Here is a 23,435-nt window from a genome sequence, read left to right as displayed (position 1 = left end):
AAAAAATGCATGATATTTTCCCCACCCGCTATGACAGTCCCAACTTGAAGGACAGTCCCCCCCTCCCCTTCCTCGCACCATGTATGAAATTTTCTTCTCACTCCTCGTGATGTTAGTAAGGTTGGCATATTTTGATGACTTCTGAAGCAGTGTGGCAATGCATGTATATCCCTGAATAAGTGGACCGAAACAATAGGTTCCATTTCCAAAATTTTTTTCAGTCTTGACACGTACAGTGTCCCTTTCCTAATTTTGGTGGCAGAGTTTTAGGACACTCTGTATATATAAAAATAATCTAGTACAGACCTTGACAGGTCGCCATGGTGACTAGGAGGTCTGTTTTTGCCTAGATCTTTATAGGATAAGTAAATCAAAGTCTGAATGAGACACAAAATTTTTTGATTCCATTACAGCCTTTCAACATATAAAGTCGTAGAAAAGTAGGAAAAAACCCCATAATTTTAGGGCTCATTGGGGCACAGCCCTGGAATCTCGTGGTACATGAAAGAAAACCTCTGATGATCTTACATAACAGTTAAACAGTCAGACTTATAAGAGGCCCTGGCACATTGATCTGCCAAGGGGTCCCTCTCATGATGGTGTTAGGATAGTCCTACTTCAGAAGTTTAGCCACTTGTAGGTAACTTGCTGTAAGAGAATTTCCCAGACCATGGTCAGGCCTCTACGACCTGTAAAATTTAATTTGCAAAGGAAATTTACTGTTTACACACAGCTGTGAATTCAATTGATCCTTAGTACATGCCAGGGTTGTTTGGTTTAAACCACGTTGGTTTTAACCAAGTGGTTTTTTTCAAAAAATCAAATAAAAGTTGCCTAAATATCATTTTTTTCCTTGAAAAATATCATATTGGTTCATTATTAGCCAAAATGCTTCATTTATACCACATTTTATATCCTTGGGGTACATTCTGATGGTATATCTTTAAATGACATAAGATTTCATAAGTGGTTTTTTTCAAAAAGTCTCATAAAAGAGGCCAGAATATATATATATTTTTCATTTAAAGTATCTTAGTTATTTAAAGTTATATATAAAAGCCAAAATTTCTCATTCTTACAACATTTTCTAACCTTTGGCTACATTCTGATGCTCTATCTTTAGCAAATTCATCACACATCTAAATGTAGTGGTGTATTATCTCACAGGGTTTCTTTTTCCCTTGACAAAGAAGCAGCTACAGTAGTGACACCATCATGTTAGGGGCAGGTGGTCCTATAATCCAATAAACACACCAGCTGTCCTTAAAGGACAAAGACTAGTGTACTAGTTACATTACCTCACATACATTTTCATTTTCTTTCCCATAAGAAGTAGCACATCTCTTACTGTATATCTCTGTCTTAATATTCAATAGTTGTTTTTTTTATACTTTCACACACACACACTGTTAAGCCCAGTTAATCAAGGTTCTACTGTATAGTAGTAACAGATTTAAGAAAAATAATCAGCTATATACAGGGTGATTATAATTTAAGTTTTGATTCCAAAACTATACAATAAGTACTGATCAGAATGACTTGAAAATTTGCATGGATACTCCTGAAGCAATGGACGTTTCTTTCACAAAAGAAAAAAGTGCAAAATGTGCAAGTAAATGATGCTGTACTTGGCCAACAGTATAATCTATTTTGTGCAACCACATCATTTCGACACTTCCACAGCATCAGTGTGTGGATAGAACTTCTATCAAGATGCATATTGCAATACCAGCAAAGCAGCTGCTGAAGACCCATTTTGAAAGGATGCACCTTAACCCTTGCAACTTCTGGCTGTGGGGGTACCTCAAAATGTTATAAACAGTGGCTAGATTTATAGCACAGTCGGCAATAAAAAAAAGGATTGGAAGAACGGTTATTGAGTTGAAGTTGAATGGTTTGAAGTCAAATTCTGTATGTGAGTGATACACCTGGGGCTATCGGATTATGAAACCTCCAAAATGAGAACGTATGCCTGTGTTGTCTTAGTAACGATTTATTTATGTCTGAAGAGACTATAAGATTAGGAAATACGGAAAGGGCATGCACAGTCGGCAATAAAAAAAAGGATTGGAAGAACGGTTATTGAGTTGAAGTTGAATGGTTTGAAGTCAAATTCTGTATGTGAGTGATACACCTGGGGCTATCGGATTATGAAACCTCCAAAATGAGAACGTATGCCTGTGTTGTCTTAGTAACGATTTATTTATGTCTGTTCAATTCACCAAACTTTGGTGAATTGCATTCTCCAGCACATTCCCTATATATTAGAAGTTCCTCAGGAATATTAACGGGTAGGGGGGGGGCGTACGTTTGGTTTAATAAAGCTGAATTGCAAGCACATCCACATTATGACCCTGGCATACTCCGATTCTGTTGTTGAACAAGAATTTTTGTGCTTTCAACCTCTCATAGCCAGAACACGCGATGGACAACATATTTAACATTTAAGTAAGTTGTAGTTATTTGTTCAATTACTTCGTTTTTTGTGATGTTTCCATGAATTATGAAATCGTGAAATGCTATAATTAAGGTATCATTCTGCCATGACTGGCTATCGTTTCCATTCTGCGAGCGAATTTCCCACATGTTGGATGATGTCATTAATTTTACATTTTTAAGTATTTTTTCCCCTTTACCAAATAAAATTGCATTTTTTCGGGAATATTCGTCAACTTTCAAGTCATTCTGACAATTGTTCTTTTTTTACAGTTTTGAAATCAGAACCTTAGTTATAATCACTCTGTATATCATAAATTATTGTTAATTAATCTGCATTATTTATGCTTCATTAAATACATTATATTCACCTAATTTTTATTACTTTTTGCAAAATAGCTTCCTAATTAAGTATACTGAAAGTAACTGGAGAAAAACTTTTATATATTATATGATTAATAATAACATTAAAAGAATTTTCAAACACACAAAGTAATCCATTGAGTTAAGCAAAAAATAATTAAATTGCAAAAGTTGAATTTTGTTAAAATGTAATAAATATTTATTGATTAATTAGCATGGGAATAGTGTTACTTAATTATTGGAAGTTTGAATGATTTTTCAGAAATTTCATCGTTTTTAATGTTAATACTATTTAAAACAAAAAAACCGGTTTAAACCAAAAAAACCTGGTTTAAACCAAAAAACCCCGGTTTTTTGGTTTTTTTACCAACCCTGGTACATGCACATTTTTAGTGTTTTTTACATCCACTACTACTACTTAACCTCGTATGTGTACAATGCACCTCATACACATTTCTCTACGGAATTTCTAACGAATTGGCACATGCCAGAGAGAATGTGTGTTCTGAGTGTATGTGTCCTCCCTAATGTATTTATGTTGTCAAGTTGCGATTGTTTCGTGTTCATGCTGCCATCTGTTTTTTACAACTGCAGAATTGGATACTTTGTGTCTACCATTATTTTACTTAATCAATAAATATTGGTTTCATATACCTTGTTACATTACGGTTAGGTTATAATGGGAGGAGGAGAGTAAACCATATCTTCTGACACTGTATTTACAATTATGTCTTTTGCATTTGAAAAGTGTAAAATGCATTCTCAGTGTTTGGCATATAAAAAGAAAGAAAACCTTTCTACATGTTCTATTGAGTACACTAGAACCCCATTAATCTGAAAACCTGCCTAATTTGAACGGCTCTTAGGTCCATTTAAGTATTAAATCAGCATAGAGGTGGGGGGATTTCAGATTTGCCGACTTTTGATGACAGGGGGAGGGGTATAAACGATGATTACGTCATCAATCCCCCTTTATGAATATACTAAATATTCTTAATGACATCTAATGACATAATTTATTTACTGGCTGCTGTGTAGTTGTGAGGGCATCATGCTAGACTTTTGTCCTGAGTATCCAGGTTCGAACCTTGTTGACGGCATAGTAGCATTTATGGTTTTACTACACGTGGGCTACACAAATTTCGCCCTTCTCCCATTCTAGCCTAATTTTCTTGACTAAAATTTCCTCGAATTCACCACCCTGTGCTGTAACCCACTTGCCTCCCCCAATCTTGAAAGTACACCTGTGTCTCTAAAGTCACTCTTTTAATCATCATTCATATGCTTGCATGCTGTTTTGGTCACTTACGTAGCATATTTGCACACATTCTAGCTTAAGCTTACTCACTGACCTGGTCCGTCGCCCTGTAAGTCACTCATTTGGTTGTTCACATGCTTGGTCACTCTCCAAGTCACTCCTTTGCTCACTCAGGTGCTTGCAAGCTCTCTAGGTGTCGTTATTTTGGTCACTCACTGACCTAGTTCTTTGCTGTCAGAGTAGATGCAGATTTACTGAGGGTTATACAAATTTAGCTGCCCTTCTCCCATTCTATAAATTTTCTTGGTTACGCATTCCTCAAATTTGCTACCTTTCTGAACTTGCTGCCCTTGGCTAGAGCCCACTAAGCCCCCGTAAATACGCCACTGCACATTGATGGTTGGCTGAAGTTGGTTTCCATTGATGTTCCCCCCACCCTTTTTCATAAATATGTACTTGGACTGTTACGTGCATTGTGCTTACCACAGATGTTTAATTTTTACATTATTTTGTGTTTACTATATATATAGTTTTTTGTTTACCCCCATATACTCCAAAAAAAAGTTCTCATGTTTGGTCAGGTGGGGTGGATAGATTGATGGGCTAGGGAGGATGTTTGTCTGGTATTTCAAGCTACAAATACGGGTCAGTTTTCCATTTGAAAAGTCTCTCAGCAGAGCAGGCAGACCTGCAACACGATACTGATATAACATAAAAATTCAACATTTCCATCTTTACTTCAGAAAATGGAAGACAGATGGAAGCACAAACATGAAACAAGCGCATCCTGACAACATAAATGCGTTAGAGCCACACATGCACTCAGAATACATATTCTAGCATGTGCTGATTCGTTGTGTATGAGGTGCATATAGTGGTAGTATTTATTTACTATTCAACTGCAAAACTTGAACACCACACGTGATGTGTGGGCTTACCTTACGATATAGTCAAGACCAAACACATCCGCAATAATTCTAAAAAACCACACCGATAGCAGAATAGGAAGGAATTACCCCAATTACTCAAATGGTTGTTTTTAAGCAACTACCTTGATATGACAGTGCTTAACATCTCTGGAATTTAGCGGAAACCATGATAAAGAATGTTCACACCAACTAGCAACAACAATTTATACCACACCATTAATTAATGCTCAAAACTTAAAATACAAACTAAAAATATATAGTAGAGTCTCGATGTTTCAAGTTGAACGGGACCAAGACCACCTTGGATTACTGAAAACTTGGGTTATCCGAAAAGTAATAAATAACCTTGGGGGGAGGGAATTAGGGAGTTACTTACTTTTACCTGTTTTGCCCTTAATATAACGACTTAATTCATTACATGCTTCCAAGACCAATGGCCTCTTTTTAAGGAAGGCTGATGTGGCTCCAGTCCTGAGAAACCTGATGTGAATGTTTTTCCCCCATTATAAATGTTCTATGAAAGGGCCTGTGATAAATTTTGGCATGGGGGGGGGGGGGGCGTCCCACCAAAGACCCCTGTTAGGGATTAAGCCCACCCTTTAAAATCTTGAAATTACTCTCATTCATAGTAAGGATGAAATGAAACAAACTTGTTCTCTGGTAGAAACAAGCTTTTTAGAAGGGATTTCAAAAAATTTTTAACACTATCTGAAACTTCGAAGTTTCGAGACTGGATTATTGAGTATTTACTGTTCAGTTTATTATCATGTGAAAAATTATCCCAGTGCATTCATGGCAAAGTTAATCACAGAGTGTCAGATAGTGGTGGTCACAGACTCACTACATATATTCTTGAACGGCAATCCCAGTCCGAGGGCATATGCAGGATTGACCTTTGGGGGGGAAGGGGGCAAAATGAATTTCTTAGAAATTTTGAGTTATTAACCTTCAAACAACATTGAAATTAACATACATTTATTATACCAACATACAAAGTTATTTTCTTTTGATATTTTATTTTTTGATCATGTTGGGAGGGGAGGAAACAAGCCACCCCTCATGCCCCCTCCCCGTGTACACCTCTGAATCTAGTATGCGGCAGGAGAGGAGGTCAGAGTTTTGTTGACTTTTGCTGACAGAGGGTAATGAATGCATTATCATAATAATAATCATACCTCATAATGATCATAGTTGCCTATAAAAAAAATCTTTTCTTGATTTGATAAGGCAACGTAAACCTATTGGACAATGCACTTTGTAGCCATTGTCTCAAAAACATGGTAACTTTTTTTTAAAAATAATATTGCAACTATAAGGATTTCAGTTTTAAATTTGGCAAATAGGCCTATATGGAAGCATTTAGCATGTATTAATTTTTTTCTCTTTTTGTGTTCAATATTTTCTAGGTAATTCATATACAGATGATTCCGATGAGAGGTAATTACATAGTTTTTTTGTGTTTTTGTAGTTTGTAAAAATGAGAAGGTGTGTAGTGTTCACTTTCCTGGTTTTCTTCCTTTCAATCAACGCATGCATCAAATACTGGTCATGGACACAGCCATCTTACAAGCATCATGGGCCCCCGGGCCAAGTGAGTTTTCTGAGGCCCTACCTGGCCAAAAATGCTTGCTTACCAATTTACATGCTCACTTTTATAGCTGCTGTGGTGGTTGAGTGGTCATAGTGATACACTCATGTTGCAAGGACCCAGGCTCAAACCCTACCGGTGGTACAGTGGTGGTTGGCTGAAGTTTGTTTTCTGTGTTTCTCAACTTCGAGGCATGAATGAGAGCCAATCTCTCCGTTAAAAAGTCTCACCACATGTAGCAATAGGTCTATAACAATACAGATATCAAATCATTACACTTTACTCACAATTTAGAGTATAGATGGCAGCACTGGAATATCAGACACTACACTGGATACGCACTCAGACAGATAGGTACACACACTCACACTTCCAGCACAACTCAGTTGATAGCAAATTGGCCATCACAATAGACCAGAGTTGTGCTCAGTTTGAAAGAAAGAAGAAAAGCTTGTTTTCATGAATTTCAATCGGATCTCATTTTTGCAAAGGTGCTTCTCTTGAGACCAGTGGGCCGTTCCCGGGTGAAGCCCATGCGTTAAGCTGCAGCCTCTAAAGCAGAATATGCTTAAATCTGTGGTGTGCATTGCAGAACAATCACTTCTACTGTAGAACAATTTGGAAGAATTTTAATGAAAAAATGTAGAAAATACACTATTACTGCAGAACATTTCCAGTCAGCCGAGGGCTGGTTGCAGAACAATAAAAAATATTCTGCTTTGGGAGCTGCAGGGAATATTCTTGTGAAAAATAAATTCAGAAACTGAAATATAAATATAAAGTCAGTATAATCTCTCATCAGAAAGTTATAGCGAAAGGCTGATACAGTCGAGTGACGGTGAAAATTATCAAATTCATCAATGTAGGATAACTATACTTTCACCGAAAAATCAAAAACTCTAAATAATTTCTAAAATGTATTGAATGTGTACTATGCCTGTATAAAATGTAAACAATCACGAGAACTATTTCATTTGTAAATTTGTAATTTCTTTTTTTTCCTGGATGGTCTTAAATGTTGCACAAAATCCTCAAGTTGATTTAGAGAATGAAAGATGCAATTTTCGATGGTCAGCAGCTTTATTTTTTCTAACATGTCTTTCCCATAGCTTCTATAAGTGTTGGAATAGGGACGCCTCTGTTGCTTTCTTATGTTTGAAGGGGGGGGGGAGCATATGAGCCTTGGATGGACGTGGCACAAATGTTGCAAAGCTACATGGACATTCTAAAATAACAATAGCATTTGCGAGACATGAATCTCCAGCACATTTTAACAGACAACTGACTGGGATTTCAGCACTCCAGCTGTGAAATATTACGTCTGTGTAGAGATTGCCATTTACTCACACAAACCTGCACATTTCCAGAGTAGTGGCATTTGCATCTGCCTTCAGCAGGTGCTAATCAAGTCATATAAGAACCAGTAAAACTCCAGATTCCCACAGAAATACAAAAACGAGTGTGTGAAACTGGTAATGAAAACATTGCTTATTGCTCTAATGAAAAAGTTTAGACTTTGTAGATTGGCTACATGCTACATTCTGGAAAAGATCAGCAAACCACAGAATAAAGGAAAGGATAACCAAAATTTAGCCAGAAATTCTGAGAAAATAGATATTTTGTGAATATGACAATAGGACACACTCAAGAGAAATTCGCATAATTCGAATTTTCCCAAAATTCCAATTAGCCAAATTCACCTGCGCTATGTAAGAATAAAATTGCTTACATGCTCCAAAAATATCAATAGACAATCCTGAAAGTACATGACTTTTTTTTCTTTTTTTCCATAGTTCTGATAAGGAGAATGTATCCTTTGATGATGATTCACCCGATAATGATTATGATGTGGCAAGCTTGTCTGAAAGATTCCAGAAATTGGCTTTCAACCAAGGATGCACTAGCATTTGCCTTCCGAAAGTTGAATCTAAGGTTAGTAAACGGCAAGTTCAATTTTTTTTATTTGGGCACTGTTGTAATAACCATTCATAAAAGGTTACTTTCGTTGGTTAATGGAAACTTGGTCCTCCGACATTCCCCCCCGGATGGGGTCAAGTGAGTGACCGGGTTAGTCGGTGAGTGTAGGAAAGACTCGCTAATCTGCTTTCTTGATCACTTATATGGTCACTCACTTGATCTCTCATGGTCACACATATCATCAATTAATCACTTAAACAGTCACTCAGTAACTCATATGATCACTCACTCATTTGGCCCCCAGGGTTCACTTGATCACCATGACGATATGAGTGACCAGGCTAGTGGGTGAGTTACCCACTAAGCGACCGATTGAATCAGTGCATGTATGAAAGACTCGCCAGCTCACTTGAACACTCATATGATTAATCACTCATACAGTCACTCATATGCTCAATCACTCACTCATGTGGTCATTCACCCAATCACTTACTCACCAAGCCACAGACTCCCTAGGGGCAAAATATTGAGGGAAAAACATCTGGGGATGAAAAGTACCAGAGGTGAAATATCTCAGGGATGAAATGTCAGAACTGAATATTCCATATTCCCCCCCCCCCCTGGCTTTTGGGACAATTGCAGGGTTCCCATCAACTTGGATAGTCAAGAACAATGTAAAATATTTGGCAAAAACCAGGGAAAAGTTTTGTGAAAAGGGAAAAAAGCTAAATGTCATAAAACAAAAATCCAAAATTTTGGAAAAGATTAAGATTTTGAATTACAGTAAAACTTCACTACAATGATACTCGATATAAAGATAAACCCCCCTCAATGATGATGTTTTTTCAAATCTTGTTTGGAATTGTCTATAGCAGTGTTTCTTAACCTTTTTCAACTCATTGCCCCCTATGGATCACATTTTTTTCTCGTGGCCCCCCTGTCCTATCCAGGGCCCCCTCTCCCCTCATCAAAGATTGAAATACTTTCTATTTTTTTATTATGAATGAAATTTTAATAAATCAGATCAATCTCTGGAATCCTGGCTAGGCACGGACTCAAAAATGGCGGATTATCATCTCTCCCAGGAGTTAAATTATATGTTAAAAAACAGTCTGTGTAAAATACGGTACGATCCAACGAACATGCATGATAAATCGACCCTCCCAACACATCAACCGTTGCTCTGGCGGCCCTCCATACTTAGCTGGAAGTAACAGATGAAAATCATGGTACCAGATTCCCATATAGTGCAGTCCCCCTCCCTCCATTATAGACATGAAGACCCGGGTCATGCCCACATAGACCCAAGGGTTAAGATGACCCTGGTTCTATGAACGGATCTGAGGAATTCTGAAAGTAGTAATATTTTTTTCAACCATGTTTCACTTTTAAAGCTTTTTTCTCTTCACGACTCCCTTCACCACCTGTCGTGAATCACTTTTCTTCTGATTTTCTCCCGTGGCCCCCCTAGAATATCCCAGGACCGCAAGGGGGCCATATGGCTCCAGGTTGAGAACCACTGGTCTATAGCATAGTTTCCCAACTTTTTTGTCCCATCACCCCTTAATGCAATCTAACCCATAGGATCCTATGTTATACTTGTAGCTTCTATCGCCCCCCCCTGGAACATTCCATCGCCGGGGATGTTAACACCCACGTTGGAAATCACTGGTCTGTAGTCTAATGTTGAACTCCTCTCGTTACAACAATATTCTTCTTTACGATAAACTCTATCTATAACAATATATTTTTTAAAGAGGTTTTAAAATGGCCACAACGTTATTTTTTTAATACTTTGTTCAGAATATCATCCTTCAATATATTTTTAAACTCATCACATGTTTTAGTTCTTTCCAGGGTGTCTATTATAATATCAGTATTCGGTACCACTTGATTACCGAAAGTGTTGATAAAGTTTTGGGTATTGCTACTTTTTTATGATACAGCAAAGTAAATTGCAGTAAACCTCTTTACAGGGCAATACAACTAACCGAAGCTAACTGATTATTTCATCAACTATAATGAATAAAATTTTTTTGCAGCGAATAAACACACAAGAGCACATTTTATGATGGTCCTAATAATGCTGATTTGGAAAAGATGGCAACAGCAACACATATTTGATGACACATATGACAATGTTGCATCTCCATAAAATGATAATCCCTCTATCCTGCTACAATGACATTTTTTTCTTGGTCTGCAGAATATCGTTATATTAAGGTTTCACTATATTCCTTTCTTCTGGAATTTTTGTTTCCAGAGAAATGATCAAGCAAATTTTGTTGGGCGGCCTGAATCATAACAATCCAGCCAATTGGTCAAAAATAACATTTGTAGCAAAATGGGGGAAAGAGGGTTAACACAAATTATATTCAAATATCCCCTGGCTATGTTAAAATTTGATATTAATGTTTATAGAGCAAAAAAAGTTATCAAAATTCAAAGCATTATTTCGTTTTTACATACACTCGTTCATATACAGCTTTCAATATCGTAAAGTCGGAAGCTGAAAGTTATAGTGTATGACTGTATAGATTTCAAAGTCCCATTCCTGTGTATTGGTATTTGAAGGTAGCTTCTTGGTAGCATGCTGTGATTTATTCAGAGTCCGACCGTGATGGTAGCGATATTGTCCAGTATGCCCTCCAGGTCCGGCATCGTATGAAACGCCTGTGATACATCTTCATCCTCCAGGTATTCTCTGTATGGGTATGTGCAAAAGCCTAGAGGGCCTGCATGGCTACAACATAATGGCATGAGTTGTAACTGCTATCCATGGGAGTGTGCTGTTGCTTATAGGGAATTTTGAAACATGGCACATATTGGACTTTGTACCCTGTGCTGTTGGATAAGTGTGTAATCCTTGGAATGAGTCCTTGAGTGGTAGATCAAATTTCATGATAAGGTAACAGCTATTCTGGGGAATCTGTGTTCACTTTCATTAAAAAAAATATCATTCGCGTTCCAAGTGAAATTATGACTGAAAAGTTTGTATTGATGCATTATTTTGTTCCGTGCAAAAATATACTCGATTCAATTCATGGTTACCATTCATTTGATTTAGGGAACTCATATATCAGTACTGCCGACTGAAATATTCCTATTAATTTTGAAATGGGTTGTTAGTAGTGATTTGGATATTATTTCACTGGAGCAAGTTTCAAAGGTGAGCATTATAAATTCTCCGATAACACTATTATTGTATTGCTTTGTTTGGGTTAGCCTGCATGATTTAAATGTTTACTTTTATTGAATTTCATATTCAATTTCAAGGTTTGCAGGGGTTTCTACCTGTGTGCGAGAGACCCAGAAATATGGAGGTTAGCTTGCCTGAGGTAATGAGAGTTCAGCGTAATTTTATATCGTGTTTTTCTTCTTTTAATTGATTTGTTTATAAGGTTTGTTCAAAAGTATTTGACCATAATTTTCCATGTGTAAACCCATGAAGCTGGTGGAGACATGGTTTGGTGCATGTATGTAGGCGGATCCTAGTGTGCATGCTTGAATTTTTACCTGCCTACAGAAGCTGACAGACCGTCGATGAATGAGGAAGTATAAGTGCATTTCCATTTTTGACAAAATGGCAGGAAAAATTTGGACAATGTTACTGCATTAAATTTTTTGTGAAGCTTGGTGATTCCTGAGTGGCAACGATCTGCAAGATGAAACAGACCTTCGGAGATAAATAAAGGGGTGCTACACCAATAAAAAAGTGGTACAAGTGCTTCAAAAATGGCCACACATCAATGGAGAGTGCAGGTAGGTCCTTTACATCCAATGAGATTGTTATTGACCAAGTGAGGACTCTGGTGATGCAGGATCATCAAATCAAGACCAGAGAACTTGCAGATGAGACAAAAATTAAAATTGGATTTGTTCATTCCATTTTGACTGATGATTTGGTCTTCAGGAAATGCAATGTGAAAGTCATGCTGACCCTCTTCTTTGACTCGAGTGGTGTGGTTAATCAAGAGTATGCACCTCATGTCGCAGCCATAACCAAGGAGTAGTACCAAGAGGTTCTGCATCAGAATCTGCAGCTTCATCACGATTAATGCAGTAGCGTTAAAGTTTTTTCTGCCATTTTGTCAAAAACAAAAAAATGTATCTCTTTGCGCTCACTTGCACTTCCTACCTCATCTGCAGTCTGCCAGCGACCGGTAGCATCTGTAGACAGGAATAAATTTGAGCATATGCACTAGGATCACCTACATATATGCACCAAACCATGCCTCCCTAGTTTCATTGGTTCACGCATGAAAAACTATGGTTTGTTACTTTTTGAACAAACCTATCACATGGGTTTGATAGGTTCTTAGTTAAAAATTACCAAAGACTGATACACAGTGTACGCCACTTACATAATAACATTGGGATTCTGAGTTTCTGATAACAATAACTGATTGATAGCTATGTCTAAAAGATGCATACAAAACAGGACGCATGGTCCTGTTTTGTATGCAAATGGACAAACTCTATATATAATTTTTTTCTGCACTAAACTGGTTGCAAAATGTTTGATTTTGCAGCTGCATTTGATTGACTTAATTTCTTTTATTTTAGTGCTCAAAAACGGGATTTCCCCCCTCTAAGCCAGTGAATCCCAAACCTTTTCCACTCGTGATGCCTTTGTCATCGTTCATGCATGGCTTCCTAGAATTGTCTAAAACGGACGGGGGTCTCAAACTGTGCGGCATGATTCCTTAGTGCACTGCCAACCTTTGTTAGGGTGCCGCAGAGCGGTGGCCCCGACAAAGATTTTTCGAAGCAATTCTTTGTTAAACTGTTTTGGGGAACCAGACACTTTGAAAACCACTGCTCTAAGCTAACAGCCTGCATTTTTAATTTGGATTACGATAGTTTTTATTTTACGGTGTGTTTCATATATTCCTTGAAAAACTTTTTTGGCCAAGGAACTGTGAATCTGGTCAATTCATAGGAACTGACCAAAAATTTAAAGAATGAGCCTTTAATTCTCTACATTTGTCTTTACCCTAAGAAAGCTATTGGAAAAGCAGCTTCAGTAGATCATAATGTCAACTAAGGCTGGATTAGGGTAACATGAACTGAGTATGGAAATGCTTGGCAACAAGGGAAAGGGGACACCTACACTCTTACATAGTCCTGTATGTTGATAACCAAAAAAAGAAAAGGCGGCTTTAAAATTCATGGAAAAAAAACTTCGTTAAAAAAAGATAACATAAGCTGGAACTTGGCAACTATAGACGAAGTGTTTCCTATGCAACAATGCAGGTCTGGTCCTTACTTTGCAAAAGTAGCGATAACAATCATGATTTCAATAGAAGAGGTGAGTGAATGAATGACATCACTCACTTACTCACCAGGTCACTTAAAATGTTGCTCACTATTCCACTCACTATGCCACGTGATCCCTCTCTCACTTGATCTCTAGGTCACTCATTTACTCTCACTAGGTCAATCACTAAGTTGCTCACTTTGTCATTTACTCACTACTACTTTACGTACACCAATTCTGGTCATATATCACCATATGGTAATTTCCAACCAGTGGAGTTGGGTGGGAAATGAAGGCTCCATCCATTGGTGGCCACCCCAGGCTCGGTAGGTAAAGAACTTGCTTCTGACGTTCTATGCCTGGATTTGAACATGTGGACCTTGACGGTAACCTTCATAGTGGAAGACTAGCATCTTACCATTGCACCACTTCATTCACTCACTAGGTCACTCATTCTATCATTAACTTACCAGGTTGCTCACTCTTTAACTAGGTCACCCACTCTGTTACTCCCTGACTAGGTTGCTCATTCTATCACTAACTCACCAGGTCATTCACTCACTCACTAACTAGGGTCTCTCACTCGCTTACTCACTAACTAGGGTCTCTCACGCGCTTACTCACTAACTAGGTTGCTCACTTTGTTACTCCCTGACTCACTCACTCAGTAGATCCCTCAGTTTGCCACTGGGTTGCTCACTATGACACTCACTCACTAGGTCCCTTACTCTCTCTAGGTCACTCACACACAAGTTTGCTTACCCACCAACACCAACCACTTTTGTCACTCACTGCTGTATCATTTACTGATTCACTTACTCTGTCATTTCACGCTGACTGATTCGTGCCAAACTGTGGTCTGCGAATTTTCCATTGATGAATTGTTGGTAGGTGAATTTTCTTAGCTGTGAATTGTTGACGGTGAACTAACATATACAAAGTAGTCTAAGGCTGGGATTACACTATAAAAGTTTTATAAGAATTCTTTCATAAAACTTTAAAATCCAACCAATAAGCATATCAGTTATGTTTGCTTGAATGTAACCAATAGGTTTATTGGTTGTTGAAATAAACAAGTTTTGTAAAAGATCTTTCATCAAACTTATATATATCCTGGCCTTATTAAATTTGGCTAAGTCATAAATTCTTTAATAATTTTTTGTTAAATTCCAGTTTTGTTTACTTGAGAAATTCATCAAATATTTCTCACCAAATATCCCTCGTAATTAAGTTCGAATATACTCCATCTTACGACATCGCACATCATTGTGGAGATCCATCTTACTTCAAAGTTGATTTGATGTGAGTAAATCTATGCAAGAAGTTACGTCAATCTGCCCAAATGATCCATAAAAGATATTGGACTTGAGTTCTAGATGCCTGTTAACACACTCATTCGCCAGGTCAAGCACTTACTCACTAGGTCACTTATTCTGTCACTTGCTCACTCAGTCTACCACTGGGTTGCTCACTATGACTTCACTCACTAGGCCACTTACCCTATCTCTTGGTTGCTCACTCACCAATACTAGCCACTCTATCACTCGCATTACTAGCTACCGTATCATTTGCTGATTCACTGGTCTGTGAATTTTCCTAGGTTTTTACACTTAAAAATATACAGTCGAATCCCGAACTTCAAGAGACTGGAGAAATCACTTCGTTATAACAGAATTTTGTTACAAAGGAATTACAGGTTTTTGCATTGTTTCTATGAAAACTTATCTGGAGGGATTGATTGGAAAAGTGTTCGTTAAAACGCAATTTTCGCTATAACGATATTAGACTGTATATGGTGAATTACATGGTGGTAAATTTTCTGTAAACCTTCCAATGATGTAGCAGCAGTAAAAGTTTGTCAGAACTGTTAGACGTTCATTGTCATTTCTGTTGTATGGTCTTGAGATGCGACTGCTTTGATTTTTTATCTGAATTCGCACACAGGGTGTGGGAGATGAATCTGGGTTCGCCCAACAAGTATGGAAGTTGGAGGAATATGTTTATCGAGAGGCCTCGTCTTTCATTTTATGGTAAGTCCCTTAAAATTGATTTCCCCCATAGACTAGGTCGTATTGATAATTCCATGATTTCCTCGTTATAACCGAAGTTTTTAATAAAGTAAGACAGATTGTTTTTGTTTTTTTGTGCTTAAGTCCTGAATAAACAATCAAATTCATTATAAGATTTGTTGTGAGGTCATTATTTATGGAAATTAGTGGTCAGCTTGTTTTGTAAGTGACCACACAATACTATAAGATGTAGTATCTAACGTTCTTACACTTAAAAATATATATGTTAGGGTAAATGTGTGATAAATCGTTATTTAACATACTTACCATACTCGTCTTCATAAGTTTGATAAATTTATCATTTTTACTGGCGAATATGCATAACAACCAAGTGTCGTTGGTAAATTTGATGAATACCTGAAATTTATCGTCTGTATCTCTGATTATACATAATACCCTAGTGTAATCAGTGAATTTGATGAAATTCCAAATGAGTAATATATGTGATGAATATAGTCGGACCCTGAAATAATGATAACAAATTTTATGATCTTACCCTAATATATTGATAAATTTTACGATCATACCATGATACAATACATGTGTGAATTATGTATCGTATATGATATAGTATGATTTATCATGTTACCAATGACATGATGCTGAAGCATTATCTGAAACAGTTGGTAAAAGTGATAATTTTTTTAGTATTTATTAAATTCACCAATGATGCTTGGGCTATTATGCATAATTGCAGGTAAAGGTAATAAATTTGGGGAAATTTAGCAAACTTATCAAAATGCTCAGAGATTATGCATAATAACCAGATTTATCATGTTTACCGTAACATATGCATATATATATAGTACATCCTGCTTTAAAATAAAAAGTCATAAAAAACTAGCTCTCCCATAAGCGGGAAATCTAGATGAGTATTGGTGGAAGTTGGAAAATAACAAAAACAAGTTTTACTCAGCTGGAAAACATTCTAAGTGGAAACGCTATAAGCAGGATCCACTCTATCAGAGCTGTACAGCTTTTTGAAGGTAAATATAACCACCTTCAGTGTAAAAACTGAAGTGAAGGAAGAAGAAAATGGTCTGTTATAGCACAGACAGCTTGCTCAAGTGAAAAATCATGTCACGTAGTCAGATCGAGGAGCTGCTGTGGTGGTCAAGTGGTCATAGTGACAAACACACATCGCGAGGACCCAGGTTTGAACCCCACCATCGCCATAGTGGTGGTCGGCTGAAGTTGGTTTTCTGTGGTTCCCAACTTTGAGACACAAATTCGAGCTGATCTTCCCATTAAAAAGTCTCAGCAAAGAGAGCAACAGGCCTCAACAATGATACAATTATTCAATCATTACACTCACTCATAGTTAGAAAAATATATGGCATTACTGTAGCAAGCATTTACACAGGAACTTCATCCCAGATTAACTACATGTATATGCACATTCCAACATGTACCAATTTGTTAGAAGTTCCGCAGAGGAATATGGATGAGGTGCATGTGTGGTTCAGTAGTAATCAGATTGAGGACTGACAAATAATTAACATCTGTGATAAAGGTTTTCAATCCAAACATTGGATAACTCTTCTATCTGCTTAAAAAGGTATGTTTCTTTACACAGAAATGCTGTATGTCATATGATAGTATTACTTATTACATGCGAATATGCAACTTGTCTCATTGTCTGCTTCTATGTATTTGCAGGTGCTTACATCAGCAAAACCACTTACATAAGGTATGGAGAACAATCTTTCCAGGATTCAAGCTACAGGCCGTGCTATTTAGTAGCGTATTTCCGATACCTACGCTTCTTCCCAGAAGGCAAGACATTTCTAATATTAAGTGTAAAATTCAAATTTGTGAAATCTTGAAATTGAATGGAGGGAAAACCAGTAGGTTTCACTCGTTACTGAGTATGGGGAAAATTCAGTAAATTTTGATTGCCTTGTGTATAACAGAGTTTGACAAATCTCGGGCACCATGGCGATTTAAAAATTTGTGTTTTTCAATCGCCTAAAATTTTTCATGTAAAAATGTTGGCTCTGGGCAAAAAAATTCACATTGGTTCCTAAAATATTTGGTTGGGACCTATATTCTTTTCCTTGTTTGTCAAGCTCTGGTTTATAGTGCATATGACAAGAGGTCTTCAACTTTTTTCTACTCGCGAACACTGTCTGTATCCATTATCAAAAGAAGAGCACCCTCTTTGGCAAGTTTGACATATTAATGCATGAAATCCGGATGATTTCAATCCTAGAACACAATTTGTACAAGGTGTTCAGTTGGAACATTGATCAAGTGCCTGCAAGCACAAAATCTGACACAAGCATCGAGCACTCTGGGAGCTTCAGGATGAAAATGTCTGGCATATGAGTTGTAATTGCTGTCAGTCAGGGTTTAAGCTGGATAAAAAATTCCTTTAGCAAAAAAGCAAAAATGAGGAGAAAAGCTTTAGCGAAATGCTACATTGCTAACGATTGATGGTTGGATGTATACTCGTTTCTTATCTCCTATACATATTTTTGCGAAACTGGCTACTACTACTTTCACATTTTGCGAAAAATGTGACCCTAGCTTAAACCCTGATGCCAGTGTCATTGACATTAATTATGGAACAAACTTGGATTGAAGTAATTTGAATGAAGTAGCCGGTAACAGGAGACACTCGCTTATCTTACTTAAGAATGATCAAAGGCGTCACATGAGTTCAGTACCTGCACTAGAATCTTTCCTAATGCAGAAGTACAATAAAAACAAGTGTCAAAAAATCACTGCAGAGCACATTCCTACCTCAGAAAGTCAGCACACAGAGAAATAAATGCACCAGTCTATTTTCAAGTGATGGCTCTGATTCAATTACAGCTTTTTAATGGACCAAGAGAACACTTCCTCTACTCTGAACCTATCTGGATGAAATTGAAAAGTTTCTGTAATTGTGTACTACAAAGAAAATGAAGCAGCGAGCTATCACAGACTTTTCCGAAAAATGATTGAATGCTGCTGCTATGCAAATTTTTCATTTTGGAAATTGTGAAAAAAGAGTGTTTTAAAAGAGAACTTGATCAAATATTCAGTGTATTATATTTGTATAAATTTAAGACTAATGCAAATGTGGAAAATTCTTTTTCTGTCACTGCTTATAGGTTAGCACGAAAAATTTTGGTGGAACCTTCAGTTTTATGTTAATGAGGCTCTGCTGTAATAGCTCCCCTTAACTTCAGCGTCTTCTGCCACAATGCGTAAATAAGGAAGGAATGGTCCCGTCTCCTGTGGTGTGCTTGTGTGATAGCGTGCTTGTCCGGTTTGGAGGACTGGGCTCAATCCCCAGTATAGACTAGTTGGGTTTTCTTTTTGAGTCCACCTCGACGTAATATATCCAAGAACACAACAGTCTTTCCTTCAGATTTCACTTCATTTAATAAATACAGTATGTTTAATTAGTTGAACGCAAAAATCTGTCTCTAAATTACTTATCTATTATCCTTATCTATTTCTTGCTCACTAGAATGTTTCTTTGTCAGTGGAAGTAATCAAAAGACATTGTATTAAATTTCTTTTCAGGTATTGCCCTTATGCTCACAACTCCCGATGATCCCTACCAGTCTTTGTTCAAGCTTCGTTACAGAAAATCAAAATATCAGAGTGTCTTGTTTGGAAGGTACAAATTGATTGGAAATACGGTGATAGCTGTTTTCAAAAAGCCAAAGGCAGACAATTCAAACATAAATATGATGAATTACTATAGAAATAGGAGGTCGAAGCAGGTTCCATCGCAAGAGACTTATGATCAAGCGTTTCACCTGGTAAATTGGCCATTCATTCTAATATGTAGCTATATTGTGGAAAATTTATGGAATCAGATGTCTCTATAAGGATTTCTTATTTCAAGTTAACTTTCGAGAACTTTTTTTTTTCATTGTGAAAAAGCTTCTTGTTAGCATTACGTTCAAAATACACGGTGGATGAAAAGTCTATAAAAATTGATAGGAAAATCATCCTATTGACATAAAAAGATGTGGTTCAGATGAAAATTACTATAATGGGTGCAGAATATTTTTGGGTAAATTTAAAAAAAAAAAAAAAAAAAACCTGAAAATTTCACAGATGGCGCTGTATCAAAAAAAAGTAACATTAAACATTTCATAATTGTTTATTATGCTTTGCATTACATTAAACTACCACATTTCGATGTAAGCAAACCCTTTGTGGCTCAGGCTACATCTAAAAATGACACTGAATTTAGACCCGATCACTTTCGTGATTCTAGAATGATGGTATCGGAAGATGATATTTTCAGATCAGTATTCCATTGTGTTTACGCTATTTATGTGTTGTGTTTCTTACAATACAGTACCATCTGTGAGTGAAACTTCCAACAATTTTTTTTTTTAATTTATCAAAAACTCTATAAGCAAAAAGTATTTTAGTGCAAACCTTATGTTTTTGTGCCAAGCGATTCAGTTTTCTATTGAGTTTTGAAGTGCGTCATGCCCATAGTAAAAAAAAAAAAAAAAATTTTCTCCAAACAGCCACATTTTCTTGGAACTGAATACAATCCATAGACTTAGCATTACAGGGAAAACAATGGCTGCTTTGGACATTGGAGTCAGGAAAAAATATGCATATTGCTGTGAGAAAAGTAGTTTTCAAGCTGAATTTCAAGGCAATTTGGAGGAAAAAAACTGGAGAAAAAAAAAATTATGTATGCTTTATTTTCCTGGGTATACTGAAGGGGTAGTGGAGAGGGAAAAAGAGCCACTTTAATGATCTATAGCTGTGCTGTGGGTCACTTAAATGATTCATAAATGTGCTGCAGGCCTCTCAAGTGATCTGGAACAGTGCCCCAGATTAATTAAGTGGTCTGTAAATGTGCTGGGGGGTCACTGAAATAATTCAAGATAGTGGCGCTTAGTTAATTTTTACAAAATTATATTTGAGATCACAGGCCACATCAGATAACTTTGAGGGCAACATTTGGCCCCCATGTCACGGGCTGAGCATGTATGGTCTAGTTGATTGTTGGTGGGAATAAAGAACTATTTGGGTTTGTGGTACACTTTTTTGGTCCGTATAAATGGTTTCTCGCCAAGTTGTTTCAGTTGTATTCTACCTCAGCTCCGCCCCTCTGGTCTGGCACACCAGACCTGCATGATCCCCTCATTGTGACCCTGTCAATCAATTATTATAATATTACAGTATCAATATAATAATATATTCTTATTCAATTATCATAATCACTTACAGAACAGATATTTTACATGTTTATATAGATCAAACATTTTAGTTTTTTCCCAGAAGTAAAATAACCATTCCCAATAGTGGCTGCATTTTCGTGGTCCTGTTTGTGGCCGCTGTTAAAAGGTTTTACTGTATTGACATAAACGTATGTGTTACCCCTCCCAGACCATCAAAAAGACATGCCTGAAATGTACTTATTTACTTAACCGTTATATAAATTTCAGGAATTGGAACTCAGGAATGTGAAAAATCGCTTGAACTGTCAGCTCTTATGGAAAAGATATTCCATCCATATGGTGTACAGGTAATTTTAGATTCCTATTTGCCTTTTTATGATATTGTTAATTCTTCCTGTAATGTGGTCTCTTCATTCCAACTAGTACAAGGTGGTTGTAATTGAACTGACCCTACCCAGACCCCTATGTAGATCCCATTCTGGTACATATTTTGTTAGAATTTAGTATATATGGGAAAGGGGAGGATATGGACCATGAGAAAAAAAGGAAACTCCTGTATAAAAATATAATTGCTTGAATTTCGGCCACTAGGTTAAAAAGTGAACTAGGTACACAAATTAGAAACATATACAGTGAAATCTTGATAAGTCGAATGTGCAGTGGTAGACAAAAACTAGTCGAACTAACAATAGTTTGACTCATTGGAAATTTTGATTTCAGAGTGGGAAAGATTGATTTATGAAAATAACAGGGTAACGTATTAGTAAAATATGTCAGACTACTGGAGATGAAGAAATTTGAAAAGATAAGTTATGCTCTAATTTAATAATTTTTAATTATTGAATGAGGATATAGTGAAACCCCTTAGATGCAGTCGCCCCTTCTTTTCAAATATTAATTTCCCTTTGTATAATAAAAGTATGCATTTCAAGCCTCCCATTAATGGTCACCCCTCTTTTATCAATGAATTTTTTTGTCCCACCAATGTCCCCAAAAGAGAGATTTTACTGTCTTGTCTTCTCTTGCCAAGCCTTCAATGTTGGTGTTTAATTACGATTTTCTTACAATGATCTGATATAATATGCATATCCCTATGTCATCTCTTGACACTGGTTAGTTATGGTCCTGCATGACTACTACTACTTCACCAAACACCAACTCTGGCCATATCGCTATATTGCAATTTACTGCCATTAGTGAGATGGGCTGGAAGCGAAGGCGCTGTCTATCGGTGGTCGCCTCGAGTTCGTTAGGGAAAATATCTTATCGATATCTTCCCTTGGGTTTGAACCTGGGACCCTGACAACAACCTTCACGATGGTAGACGAGCATCTTCCTTTCCATTATTGCATGCGTGCTGTTATAGGAAGGAAGCTGTTTAGACTGTTCCTCATTTTTGGTCATGGCAGACTTCCTTCACAGTGTGCCAGTCTGAAATGAAAGCTTTCTGTCTAACATGGATGAGGTACAGACAAAACGATGGAGGTGCTGTCCAGCATCACGACAGATAAATTTCAAATATGTTTTGAACAATGAAAGAAAAGACTGGGCAATTGTATTAGCTCTAATGGGGAGTACTTTCAAGGAAATTTAATTTTTGTAGAAAAATTGTACAAACATTGTAAAAAAAATTCTGGTTACTTTTGGCAACCCCCTCCCTTGTATATACCAAGTTTCAATGAAATACATCAACCAAAACTGATAGGTTGAGACAGGATTTTTGCCATCCCCACAAGTTTAAAATTCAATAATTTATAGCTGTGTTCTTTATTCTCATCTAAAACTGCAGCCTCCTAAATTTTGTTGCCTGGGACAGTTGTCCCCCCCCCCCCCCCCCTATGCTCTTTTCTACATTTTGGCCATTGGTCAAGACCAGTATGTCTCAGTAGGTCAGTTTAATCATAACCAGCTGTTTATAAATTTATGCAGCCATTATTGATTTTAAATTAGATAAACTGGTTATTTCATTTCAGAAATGGACAAGAGGTTGTTTCTGACTTTGATCTCACCCCAACCAATTTTCCACCGTTCTGGTTTTCTCGGGTCAAAAGCTATACGGCAGAGTCAGACAGCCCACTGAAGTGATAGATATTTTTATTTTGCCACTGATGGGAGAATACAAGGCTTATATGCACATATATTTTGAACGGTATTTTCGAGCCTTTAAAAAAGTTATAAGAATTATTATGTAAATTCACTGCATTCATGTCGGTTTGTTCATTATTAAAGTATATTTCTTGTGTTATATATGAGTGTATGAATGGACATCTATATACAAATTTCTATTTTTCCCTCCTAGAGGCCTTTTTTGGCTGGTCTAGGAAAGATGCACACTTTCACCGGCTTGCAAAGTTCGATGGTGTTTTCTTCTGTCTTGAACCACATGGAATTCCTCAATGTACTGCGAATGCTTGGTTCCGTCTCGCTAAAATCAAGCACTAAACTCACATCCACATAACAGGCCT

The 23,435-nt window shown here is 37.0% G+C and overlaps 2 protein-coding genes across 3 annotated transcripts in view; one reads left to right on the top strand and one right to left on the bottom strand.

Annotated features, from left to right (window-relative positions):
- The window catches only part of LOC149084380 (F-box only protein 9), a 27,904-nt gene extending 4,687 nt beyond the window's left edge, over positions 1-23,217 (top strand). Inside the window, exons 5-13 of the mRNA XM_089234768.1 lie at positions 6,393-6,423; positions 8,368-8,506; positions 11,559-11,660; positions 11,768-11,829; positions 15,696-15,781; positions 17,480-17,596; positions 19,337-19,578; positions 21,238-21,317; positions 22,944-23,217. Of these exons, the coding sequence (XP_089090894.1) occupies positions 6,393-6,423; positions 8,368-8,506; positions 11,559-11,660; positions 11,768-11,829; positions 15,696-15,781; positions 17,480-17,596; positions 19,337-19,578; positions 21,238-21,317; positions 22,944-23,055 (971 nt within the window). The 3' untranslated portion in view covers positions 23,056-23,217. The remainder of the gene's footprint in view (positions 1-6,392; positions 6,424-8,367; positions 8,507-11,558; positions 11,661-11,767; positions 11,830-15,695; positions 15,782-17,479; positions 17,597-19,336; positions 19,579-21,237; positions 21,318-22,943) is intronic.
- Positions 23,048-23,435, bottom strand: part of IntS4 (integrator complex subunit 4) — a 37,420-nt gene continuing 37,032 nt past the window's right edge. For both annotated transcript variants that reach the window (XM_089234766.1, XM_089234767.1), the window contains exon 20: positions 23,048-23,435. In XM_089234766.1, the coding sequence (XP_089090892.1) occupies positions 23,266-23,435 (170 nt within the window). In that variant the 3' untranslated portion in view covers positions 23,048-23,265.

Source organism: Pholcus phalangioides, unplaced genomic scaffold (genome assembly GCF_987345545.1).
Source record: "Pholcus phalangioides strain wild (caught in Gottingen) unplaced genomic scaffold, Ppha-v1.0 ptg000008l_1, whole genome shotgun sequence".
Taxonomy (NCBI): Eukaryota; Metazoa; Arthropoda; class Arachnida; order Araneae; family Pholcidae; genus Pholcus; species Pholcus phalangioides.
This window is presented reverse-complemented; position numbering and strand designations above follow the sequence as displayed.